At 37.3% G+C, this 12,932-nt stretch overlaps 1 protein-coding gene across 2 annotated transcripts in view; it reads right to left on the minus strand.

The window, feature by feature from the left end:
* Nucleotides 1–498: 498 nt before the first annotated feature.
* Nucleotides 499–12,932, minus strand: part of HIVEP1 (HIVEP zinc finger 1) — a 117,885-nt gene continuing 105,451 nt past the window's right edge. For both annotated transcript variants that reach the window (XM_085299914.1, XM_085299912.1), the window contains 2 exons: nucleotides 5,928–6,445; nucleotides 499–3,080 (listed from right to left, as the gene is read on the minus strand). In XM_085299914.1, the coding sequence (XP_085156040.1) occupies nucleotides 1,908–3,080; nucleotides 5,928–6,445 (1,691 nt within the window). In that variant the 3' untranslated portion in view covers nucleotides 499–1,907. The remainder of the gene's footprint in view (nucleotides 3,081–5,927; nucleotides 6,446–12,932) is intronic.

Raw genomic sequence — 12,932 nt, forward strand, 5'->3', positions numbered from 1 at the left:
TCTAGTATGTGTGTTTCTAATTGCTGGATTAGTACAACCGGCTGAAAATCATAGTAATATAAATGATTTTTTGGTACTGAAGTGCTCTTTCTGAAAGTTAATAAAGCTCACTCAGCATCGCCTACAGTTTTACAACACACCGTAATGGAAAAATGTAATGAGTACAATGCAAGTATAGTTCAAAAGCAGATGTAAAATTAAAAATGGATCTAGGATATTGCTGTTCTTAAATATGAGCAATACAAAGTATGAATTACTTCTCTGAGCTGGTTACAGGAGTTAATCTTTGAACAATGTAGCCCAGCTCACATTCTTTTTTACTGCTGATTTTTTCAAGACTTTCTTCCCACTCTGTTGCTCTAGCTATTCTGTATGCACTCATTTTTATTATTTCCATAAAGGTGATCATTCTTTTAATCTATGTCTTCTAGTTTTCTACTGGAATTTGGTTGTTAAAATTGTTTTATAAACTTCGTGTAATAATGTGATGTAGGGGCATAGGAGAAAAAAATAACTTTATTGAAAAATTACAGTACAAACCCTGGGTCAATTCAAAGCTTTCAGGAATGCACAGCCTTATATCATGTGAGAGTAATAACTCTTGAAGGAGTTGAACACATCAGAGTTTTCTTGGTTACTTTAAATAGCTTTCACTGTGTATAAACACATTGTTATTCAATTTCACTTCTCCGGTATCCTTCCATGTCTTGTATGCCCATAATGAGTAGTTGTTGAAATAAGGGCACATTCATTGTACATGTAAAACTTCTCTTTTTTCTTGAATAAGACAAATACATATTTAGACAGAAATTAGGTTTGTCTAGCTGTTAATAAAGATTTCCTGAAACAAAGTTTCATCAGAGGCTGCTGGTAATCGGTAATGCCAAACCCTCATTACTGCAGTGGCAGTTTTACCAACTGAATGACAAGTCTTGCAATTAAGAACACACAGAGTTATTCCTTTCTTGCTCAATGATATTTTAATTTCAAAAAGTGGCTTTATAGTTCAAGATTACAAATAAAAAATATTTCATTTGACCCTTTTGGCATTTTCTCTTAGGGAAGTTTTCAAGTTTTAGTTACAAAGTGGAAAAAATTGGGCTGATGGATGCTCACTATACCAAAAGTTGAAGGATTCCCCCTCCACTTCATCATCATTGGATGTTTTGAAATGGAAGGTTTTGCTCCAAGTGAGCCTGAAGAGTAGTTCATTCATGGTAGGTGAAATCATGTGGGCATATACCATCACCAAATCCTTTCAACTTGAAAGCAACTGAAACAGCACTAAAATGAACGAGTCAAGCGCCTCTCCAACTACTAGGCTGTATCAAGAAGGCACGACATAAGCAATGGTAAAGTCAGTAAACAAAATTTTACTGTAATATTCCATAACACAGATACTGTATTTCTCTTTTAAGTGTAAAGCTACCGTCTTACACAAGAAAGATGGACAGACCCTTTTCCAAGACTAATATGGATACAATAAATATGGAGTTTTACATACTAGATCTGTACACAGAAACTTTGTCCCACAGCCATAAAAATTTACATTTAACAGTGCAACATATAATTTAATCCTTTATTTATCTGACATAAGATGTTTACTTACTAAACACAAGCAACTACCTGGTTTTAATATACATATTTTATATATATATATTTTATATATATATATTCAACAATCTGTACAGGTTTCTAAACATAAAACTCCAAAAAGGCACAATCGTCTATACAACATGTACAAAAATGGCTGGAGCTGACAAGAAACAACAATTATTGGTCAAGAGTTCATGATTGCACAAAGATTAGTAATGGGTTTGTGTCAGAAAAATGTGCTTTAAGGAAAGGAAGGTTTGCAAAGAAACCTGTAAGTGTTATAAAAAAATAAACACAACGAAAAACAAAATCTAGGTTGCTATTATAAGTCTATCCTCATCGTCACTGCTGCCATCACTAAACTGCACYGTATTTTGCCTTCGGGGCAATCCTGTTGGCCTGTGTACCTGTCTATCTGGAGAGACAGTTCGATGGACTGGGGACTTGGTTAGAACGTCAGAATTCACCTTTAAGCGGGGCTGTGCTGTGGAAGCCCTTTTGACCTGAACAGAAGAGACATCGCACTTTGGCTTTACGTGATTTGCAAGGTCAGTCTTTTCCATGTCTGTTTTCCCTGGGCCATCAGGTCTTTCATAGTCATTCAGAGAGGCAGGTTCTGAAAGGCTTTTTACATTGTACCGCTGGACACTGGGTGCCACCTGAGGAGAAGCAGCCCTGGCGACCTGACTGATGTCGGCTGCAGGGAAGTTCACAGGAGGCAGCTCTTGTTGAACATCACACGCTTTGTTATTTGAAGCTGGTGTTTCAGAAGCTCCTTGTCCATCAACACTTACTGGGCTGACGGAAGGGATTAAAGTAGGCAATGCTATGTTCAGTATTTGCAAACCTGGAATGTGTGTCTGAGGGTTGGGATTGCTCTGTGAAGAAGCATTGGCAGTCAAAACTTGTAGGCCCACGGCATTTAGAGTAATTCCTGAAGGGCGTATCTGTGGGGCTATGTTTGTGTTTGTCAGGCCTAAGATATTCACTGTCTCCATGCCTAATGGTGGAAGAGGCTGTAAGCTTGGTGTGCTGAGACTCTGGATGCCTGGCACATTAATCTGACCTATGGGAATACATGGCACAACACTGTTTACTTCAGCAACTCCTATTGGATTTGCGGTGCCGGAGACCACACAACCTGTGTCGCCAAGAGCACTTGTAGTTCTGTGAATCACACTAACAGCAGGAATAGTGAGTTGCACTGGCCCCGCTTGAATTGGTACAAACGTGGAGTATGTGGCCAGGCCAGCAGGCACCACCTGAATTCCCCCTACCGGTACCATGCCATAAGGTGTCTTGGCCTGCTGCTGCGAATGCAGAGGAAGGTGGCTGAAGAGATGAGTCTGAGGAGCTCTCAATTCTGCAGCATGCTGTGGGCACCCAGGGAGCTTCTCTTCTTGAGTTTCAGCGTAGGGTGATGACCCCGTTGTCTGCATGCTCTGGTCCACTGGCGATGAGGGAGAGCTGACAGAGGGTGTGCTCTGGCAGAGAACAACAGAAACATATAAAAATGATGGCTACTGCTATCATTAAATTAAATGAAAACACAARATAGCCTGGAATGCCTCCCAACCTCTCACCCTCCCCTTTAGAAAGCAACAACAAACTGGTTCACAGTATATACTGCCCAGCTTGAACAATGCACTAATTTCCTTCCTTTCTTTTCCAACTCCTTCCTCATCCACTAATTGAATTTTCCTTTCATAATTATCTTAGCTATTTTCTCTTGAACACTAGTACTCAAAAACATTGCTGAATACTCTTCATTCACCGTTTTTTAAGGAGGAAAAAGGTTTGGGGAACTGAGTATTATGGAAGTCACCTCAGGCAAGAAAGTTAAATAAGCTGGCATTTTTGATGTATGAGGTTCCTTTACTGCAGGCATCTATTCAGCTGCAGTAGTAGCACTGCAGCCTGGCAGAGATAACATCACAACATATTTGTCCTTATATGATTTTAATCTGGAGAATGGATGAGMAGAAATCAAGAGAGAAGGACGACAACTTCAGAGCCCTCAGAGGCTGAAGTGATGGATTGATATCGGAGTGAGATGTAGGACCTACATTTCATTCTTACCCCAGCTTGCCTTGACTTGGTGCACAAACCTAGACTAATAATTGCATTAATTTGCCCCCTTTCCTTCTCATATAGTTGGTTAGTGACCTAGGCTGTTGCAGTTCCTTCGCTAACAACACCTACAACAAGAAGCTTTAAATTAAATTACAGTCTCTCAGGCCTGTTTGTTTTGACATGTTACAGGCAAACTACAGTGAATGTGATCTCTTTTTAGTKTTAAGCATATTCATAATACATAAAAAGTGGTGTGACCTTACTTATATAGTCCTAAGCTGTAATTCTATGGCTTTCACTAAACTGTTGAGAAATCTTTAGACCAGGCACAAAATGAACTGTTAATAAAAACACTTTTGAAAAGCACCAGTGGGAGATGTGTTGGTAAAAGGAGAAAATAATTTAAGGAATACTGAGTATCATCCAGTCTAAATGGGAAGCCAGGTAACAGAAGGAAATCAAAATCTTTTTCAGAGTTAGCTACTATCTGACATCTTGCAGGATCTCATGATTAACTGATATTGATGCTCCTAAATGAACATATAGCTTCCCTGAAACTTCTACGCCTTGTTTTGATGGCTAGAAGTTGGATCCACAAACATTCACAACGGAAACAGATGATAGACATCAGACCACAACTGCTACCTGTTTTCAATCTAGGAAATGAGGAGATCTAGTTAGTAACTACAACCTTGTATTACTTATATGCCTTTTTTACATTAATGTAAAGAATTATTAGAGCTATATTAATAGAAACTATTTAACATTATTAATTGTGTGAATATTTTCTTGAGTCTTTAGTGACTCTATTTGATGAGAGGGCAAATCCAGCCAAAATTTTTTTTTTTGGTATCTATTGGCAACAAAGGAAGGTCAAAACCCAAATGTTATGATCCTACCTTTTGTGGCAGGTGTCTACAGTGGTTTGAGAGCACTGTATTTTATTCCCTGTCATACCACAAAATTGCTTGAACTTATGCTTGCCACATGGACTCAGAGACCTTATAAGTAGGCATTAACATTTGCCAAACAATGAAATATGACAATAATTTTTCCTGTTTCTCCTTGTCAACACTTCACTACCTTAAATTTGTAAAAATAAACACAAATAGTATAGATTTCAAAGAAAAAACAAGCCAATAAGTACTTAGACTATAATAAAATTTTTACTTACTGTTTATGCTTTTGAAAATGTCCTGCTCCTTATTTTTCTGTAGCTGCACCCATACAATATTTGTAAGTATTGCATTCATCACTAAGAAGGCAGTAATCACTCCTTTACTTAAACTACTGAACATTTCACATCACATTTTTCTGAGCAATTCTCTGGAAAGTTCTAACATGTTCATGGTTTGCAATAAGAATTCAAAATCTTTAAAAGGTACCATTAGGGTCAATGAGGTATGTGAGTTGCACTGTCCCTACTAAAATATAGCCACATTGTAAAACACTGAGTACCTGCCAGTTCCCCTCTGCGATTTCCTCAGCAGAGTTTTTTTGCAATGCTATTTGCAAAAATTACTGAATAGTCCTGCAGCCTTGTACATAGACTGACCTTTCTGCATGCTCTAAAGAGCCATACGTCTAGAGTGAGCATGGGCTAAACCGATCCTTTTCTTATTAAAATATTCTTTCAGTTTGGAGAAAAACTGAGAGCACTTGGAACTCGAGTCTCAGTTCTGTGCTTGTCTCTCCTTTTGTTATTGTGCAAGGGCAATTTCCCAGTTTCCTTGAACATATGGTACTCTTTCTAATTCCACTACTAAGCATGTTTGGAGGAGAGATAAGCAATTGCACAATTTTTTTACAGTGATAAGGCAAAAACCTTTGGGACTAGATTAATTTCCCTTGGGAGTTACCAGTGATTCTATCTCTGTATTTTAGAGTGAAAAGACTTCTATCACTTTCCACTGAAAACTTCATAACTACCATCATATGCTCATTCTACAAATTGGTTATACCCCTTCTTTTTTGTAATATGGTGTATCAGCTCCAAATTTTAACTGAAATGACTATATTACAATTAATCCTTTCAGGGAAAATGCAATCAAAATCACACTATTTTAAAAGCAGTGTTCCTAAGGGGCTGTTGTTTCTGCAGTCCTACACATTTGTGCTTCAATTCCTTTTAAGTCTTTTAAAGATGCATCAGCCTACAACTCTTAAGAATTAAGGGAAAGACAAACATCTTCCCCAAACTTCCAAAATAATCTTTCAAAGAAGGATTTAAAATCCTTCTCTCTTCACCAGAATCCTACCTTTGTAAGAACTGCAGTTGATATCAAAGAACATCCCAAGGCTGCTTCTGGATCCGGGTAATCCACTGACATCTGACGACCTGGAGATCTAGGAGCAACTTCTGGAAGGGTAGCACTAGCACTCCTGGGACCTGTTCCTCTCTCCTGAGTTTTATCATCATGTGCTTCCTGATGGGTGAATTCTGATGGGGACCTGGAGTTCCTGCTAACGGACTGTACCGTGCTAAGGACGGTCATCTTTGTTAGCAGTGCTTTCGGCAGACCATCCATAGAGTCTGTGTGAACCCCAGCAAAACAGTCTGGAAGTCTTGTATCTTCATCAGCGCTTGTGGCATCCTGCAGGCTGTGCCTAGATGGGTGATGCTGGGGACTGGCCGTAACAGAGGGTGTTGTAGATAGGACTGACTCAGYTTGGCTGTCTTCATCATCATCTTCATTGTCATTTTCATCCTCATCCGCACCATCAGACTCCTCCACATCGAATCCTGACCGTTCATAGCCACATCTTTGCTTCTCACCTGCAAAAGTGAGAATGAGAAGTTAAGCTGATGAAGGTCTCACACCGATGGGGAAAAAGGTAGGAGGGAGTAATTATAAACACTGAAAAGACATATTGCACGTGCACTGTTCAGTCACTTCCCACTGCATCAAACGACAAGGCAGATTTTTTTTTTTTTAAATATGTTTCTGTTTTTATTATATTTCACGTATATAATTAATTATACAATTATATAATACACTATCTTCTGCTTCTGCGCTGTTTTCACCTTCTGGAATTGACTGTTTTCTTTTAAACCATCTAGAACCATTTACTCAAAGCCACCCTTCATCCTTTCGCTTGGGGAGAAGTCAACAGATCCCTGGTTCATTAAGTTCCTAGTGACGCCACACGGAACTTGTCKGCCAGCCCTAGCAGTGGGATATTCTCTAGCTGGTTCTGACTCACAAATRGGTGTCCTTGTAGCTGACATGAATCACTGCTGCAAAGGTTTTTGAAAGGTACAAACAAAAAGACTGGAGGCTGTTAGTGAGGAATCTGTCTCGTTAACAGGTAAAAGGGACCAGAATTAGACCTCACCAGAATTCCTCACTTTGCTCATGTTTTGAAAAGATTATTAAAAAGTCACTCAAGATGTTTGAAGAGACAACAAGGCCCTAATTCGATAAAAACTTACCTACGCATGAAACTTCACTGATAYAGAGAAGCTCTACTGAATCCAATTCCTAAAACCAAACTGGTGCAGATATTTTTTGCTGTCTGGTGGTAAATTTATCGATAAAATACAGCTCTACTGCAGCTTTTCACCTTTTATACCACAACTTGGAAAGAAAGAATCTTAGTAAAGAGACAAAATCCCATCTGCTGTATCTGATTCCAAGCCAGACTGTCTGGGAACGTATTTTATAAAAGTCAAAATGCTTTGGATGCACTAATATTTTATATTAGATTAAAGGGTCTGTCTGCAGAGCTCTCCAAAGAAAATATCACCACAAAAATCATTTGGCTCTGCAAAATCAATGATGGTTGGTTGGTTAAAATTTCAGAGATCCTGTTTTAGGGAAATTTAGAGAGCAACTGACCATCAAAATGAATGAGTCTTAAAAAAATCAGACCCTTATGAGTCGAAGAATATACTATAAATGGTTCAGGCTGCTACATTACCAAGAGTAATATATATATATCTTAAACTCTAGACAAAATTAATGAGTTTAACAGTGMTACATCCTAATAATTTACTTGCTGTCATAAGCCTTTATGGTTTCAAATGAGCAGTGCAATTAGGAACAGGACTAACAGATTCCTGAAAAAAAAAACCCAAAACAAAAAAACCCACCTCTGTAATGACTTAGTCTCTCTTCGCCTGCACAGTAATTCACACATTAACTCAATATGGAAACTACATATTTTCTACATTTATTATAGCAGGTATGAACTGAAATGTTATTAAAAATACTTTAAATCCTCCAGGTCATTGGAATGATGCTAACAAAAATATGTATTTTTAATTCTGAATAGCCTTCATTTATAATTGTCACCTACAGACAAAGCTGTTCGAAGAAAAAAATACATTTTCATAGAAAACTTAATCCAGAAAAGTCCACTCCTAAAATATGGTAAGTAGGATTGTTAAATACACTATTAACACAATCACATAGAATTATTCAACGTTTTTTCATCCATAGTTCTGTCATTTCTCTTCTTCACACAAATAACAGTGCTTTTCATTCTTAATTTGTAATGCAAACAAATAGAAACATTTTTAATCTTTGAGTTCTAARCTGAAATAACTTCTTTCAGTGCTTCTACAATAGATCTCACAGACTTTTCCACGTGTTGTATCTAAAGGGTGACCTATACCTTTTTTTTTTTGCAATTTTTTAAATAACGCACGAGRCATTACAAAGTTTTGGGTCTCACTCTGGACTCTCTCTGAATTTTGGTCTCCCTGTGGGGATCAACATCACATAATTATCCTCTGGAAAATCCTACTATTTCTTTTTTCTCTCTCTCTGCATACACAAATCAAATTTTCCATGAAAGCTGATGACAATCATGAGCAGTTGTCTCTACTGGCAAGAGAAATTATCTGAAGCAATTAGACTGACTTGTCATGCCTTTGAAGCAAGGAGAATAAATGATCAAACATGCCCTGATTTATAATGAGAAAGTATCTTTTTCAAATCAACATTTAGAAATACTACAGGATTTTCTRAAAAATACTGTTTATGTAGGATTTTTCTGCATATGTCTCAACCTTCCAGAATAAAAACATGGAAAGGAAAAGGGGAACCATGTGTGGGATACAGATTCCTTCAGTGCAGGACTCTGTGGGATATCATTTCCCTCTATTGTTTCCCTGTTTACCTCCACCCTTTATGAGTTTGCCAGCTTCTATTTAAGTGTGGTTACCTGGAGCCAGAGCTTGCAGCGTAGGCRAGGTGACAGCAATGAATGTGGTTCCCGTACTCCCACACTGCCTTGAAACATCAGATGAAAAAACTCCCAACTTGCTTACTCTGGCAATGCAAAAAGCAGCACTCTGTCTTGTATACCTGTGTGCAAGTTTGCTGAAAAGAGAGGTCCCCAAACTTCTGTAATGAATGAGTGCTTTAAGCATGACTGTAAATTAGTGAAGTTGTTAGAGGAGCTGACTCGGGAGCTCCTGCTTTCTTTTTAAGCGGAGGAAGAACCAGCCAGGTTACAGACTGTCTCCCGATGGAGGTACCGAACGGAGACTACGACCACTCCTTGCAGCAAAAGGCTATTTGACACTCTTTTCCAAGCATGGCCTTGTTAACCGAGGAGTACTGGCGCAGTTCCACCTTGATATTGTACTCAGCCTACTGAAGTTCCCTGTATGTTTTAATTGAGGGAAAAAAATTAATTCTTTCCTTCCTATCTTAAACTATGTACAATTATAGCCATATGCTTAGGTAGGTGATATATATAACCTGCACCGACTCAGTTTTCAAAGGGAACAAAATAACCGCTCTGTTTAACTTTGTATGAGGTTATAAAGCAGTATGGGATATTTCAGAATGAAAAATAAAGCATAAATTTATAGGCGACCAACATATGAGGAAATAGTTTTTGAGTGTGAAAGTTCTCAGGTTAAAAAAAAATCTTTTTGGCACATAATAAAGAAGGCTTTTTTCCTTCAATACACGCCTGATCCAAAGCCTCTGCAAGTCCATCTGCAGACAGTCTACAGCAGGGCAAGGCAGCTGCTATCAGTGCAAGTACCTGACAGGGTGTGCTCACGGAGCGCTTCCATAGCCACACTAGAYGTTTCTGATTTCTAAAAAGTTTGTGAACATTAATAAAAACAGGTATCCAAACTCCTACACATACTCAGTCTATAATTCTTATGCCTGAGGAATACTCCAAACCTGGCCCGCTTTGTGAAAGCKCCTTCTCTTTCAGATTTGTAACTCTAATCACTTTAACGCAAAGACCATTCAAACAGCATCAATTTTTGGTAGAGTGCTTTGGAAGAATGGGGAATATCTTCCTTTCTCTGTCAACTGAGGTATTCTTTTCTTTTAAACTCTCAGAAAGACAATTCTTCCTGGACCTCACGGTGAAACTTGGAACTTCTGGCTACGCAMACGAACCTTTCAAAAATTAGTAACAGCTGGAATCAATGGTATAACAGAAATGCTGATACAACATTTGATTAGGRATTTTGCTAGCACTCCAGCTATAATTATATTTAATAAAATACAGTTTTTAATCATATGTATTAAAGTAAGTGCCTAAAAGTCAGAGGCAAGAGTCTTCTTACTCCTTCATTCATTTTGTCCTTGGTCCCTACCTTATCAGTCAGATTAGTATTTTGTTTGTGGTGTTGATGAGTCAGTTGGGAGGCTCTATTATGCTGACATTTTACCCCAAAGCAGGAAAGAAAAAGCTTAAAGTGTTTCAGCAAAGTAGCATTAGTTCGAATTATCAGCATCCTGATATGTCCATCAGTAAAATGCCTAGGGCTGATGAGTCTGTATACTCTTACCAATGTGATGCTGTGAACTAGACAGTTGAGATAGCTCCCTCTACACACTTTAAAGTTCTTTATTTCAAATGTTTTTCCTACAGGAATCCTGACTGTACATGGCTTTAGCAATGCTCACCAATTATTACTGCAATACAAAGTTCTTCAAAATCTAAACCTACAGCTTTTATTTTTTACCAATTAGCCTATTGCATGACCAGACATTTCAGGCCCTGGTGCTACAGGCTTAGCAATTTCCGCACTGAATCAAGTAACAAAGTTCAATAGTTTATAACTTGACCATACTTGGGTAGGTTTTCACAGGAAAAATAAAAGGTTCATCTTCATTCATTCATTTGCAGTAAGATCTGCAAATCTAAGTCCAGACAACTGAAAATATAAGTCCAGACTGTTGAACCTTTGCAAGTTTATAAGCAAATAGAAASAGGGGGTCAGGGAAATTGTTAGGTAGCCTAACTGTAAATATCACCATTAGCTCTGTTTACAGAGATTAAAAACATATCTTACTAAGTCTCTGTTGGTCTGTCAACTATCTACTTCCAGCCTTGACTCTCTCTGTGCTAAATTTATTGGCTTTTAGCCCTTGAGTTTTAATTCGAAGTAATGTTGATCAGCTGAAACTGTGACTATATCTTCAGTTATTGATTAATATAATATATAAAGATCTTAACAATAAAGTATTTATTCTATATTATATATGCCTAATCAAACTCAAGAATAATATACACTGTGGCAATAAAGACAGAAATACTTTTCCAGTATGTCATCATACTAACTTGAAAATAAGGTCTGTATATCATCACTACACACACAACTTTTCTAAACTGATACCAGTTTAGACTTGTTTTTTGCATATTCAAYTAGTCTTGTAATGGACTAATGCTTCAGGACAAGTCCAACAAATTTTAGAAGCAAAATAAAAGGAAGTACTGTGAAATAAGCTAATATCTGTATGGAAACTTTTCTTCTGTGTCTTCCTGTCTTTTTAAGGATACACATAAGCTTTACTTGACTAATTTCAGTCTTGCTTCAGCTGCTGTCCATTGCTCCCCATCACCAAACAGGGGCTCACAGTGACATCTGCTGGGTTAAGTTCAGATTGGTGAACCCTGTGCTTCTCAGAGCTAAGGAAAAAAATGTGGGCTTTTGAATTTCATACCTAAAGTATGGGAAGTAACAGAGTAAAACTGACAGTAAAAATAGCAGTAAACTCTGTTTCTTTAGAGAGAGTTACTCACATCTAAGCCTTCTTGGTTAACCTGCATATTGTAAATCAACCCTAACATTAGCTATTCTATTCCCACGCTGTAGGTGTAGGGCCCCAGCATGCTTAATGCACAACTAGTTGAAGATTAGACAGTGATATTAAAAAGTATTTTAAAAATATTTCCTGTAAGTTATGCAGAACCAGTTTTACATTCTACTTGCAGAAGTATTATTGCAAAGATTTTCATGTATTTCCATTTCTTAAATGCAGGTGCACTGAAAACACAAACTGAGACACAATTAAGCCAATGAAGAGCCATGAAATCTAATTTAAGATCTACTATAATAAATAATATATAGCTGATTAATTTAGAACCATTATATCTTTAAAAAGGTTTATTTAGTATTGCAGAAAATGAAAATTACATATATATATAAAATATATATCTGAAACTTACAATTAGGTCTTTTAGCAGGCAAAGTCATGAATATTTTGAGATAAAATATTTCCATAGAGACCATTCAAGTAAGTTCTCCTCATCTACAAAATTATTAAAAACTATCTTTTGCAAGTTTACACAGGCATATTATACAATTTATACTTGCATGTGAAATATTATAAGTTTAAAGTTCATAACTGTTTTAACATGAAGACAAATTATTGCGTTGTTAAAACTGCATAGCAAAATCTTGGACCAACACAGCAATAGAGGATATCCCCAGTTGCAGTCTGTCACACTAAACAGTTCACCTCATCTGACAATTTAATTCAGATATTAACATTCCTTACATTGTAACCCTGCATTTTGGTGACAAGAACATTCCACAGAGCAGAAGATGAAAGATAAACGGATGAGGGAATGGTTTTGAATACAGAAAGCAAGGCTAGAAAGTATTTACTAATACCCAAATAATGACAAGTCCACACACAAAGAAAGCTATGTTAAAAGCTCTGATCACATATATTCTCAGACAGCTACGGAACATCTCTTTCTTTTTTCTGTAGACATTGTAGTGCAACAAAATTTTAGCCTCTCAGATTACCAAAAAAACAGGCTCTGGGTGTGCATGTGTGTGCTGTTCTGGACTGAATACAGTTTTTCATTCCATATTCATGTGTTATATTCAATGTTATATTCAATATGCATGTGTTAATCTGCACTGCTACCCAGGTCAAAGACAACTTCTCAAATCAGTCTAAAAAACTGATTTGTTCAAATCGGTATGATAGACTATGCTTAAAAAAATGCATAGTAGCAGACCTAGCAAATTCCTTTGTAATTATAAG

The sequence above is a fragment of the Rhea americana genome, unplaced genomic scaffold, assembly GCF_003343005.1.
Source record: "Rhea americana isolate MKP2758 unplaced genomic scaffold, rheAme1 scaffold_156, whole genome shotgun sequence".
Taxonomy (NCBI): Eukaryota; Metazoa; Chordata; class Aves; order Rheiformes; family Rheidae; genus Rhea; species Rhea americana.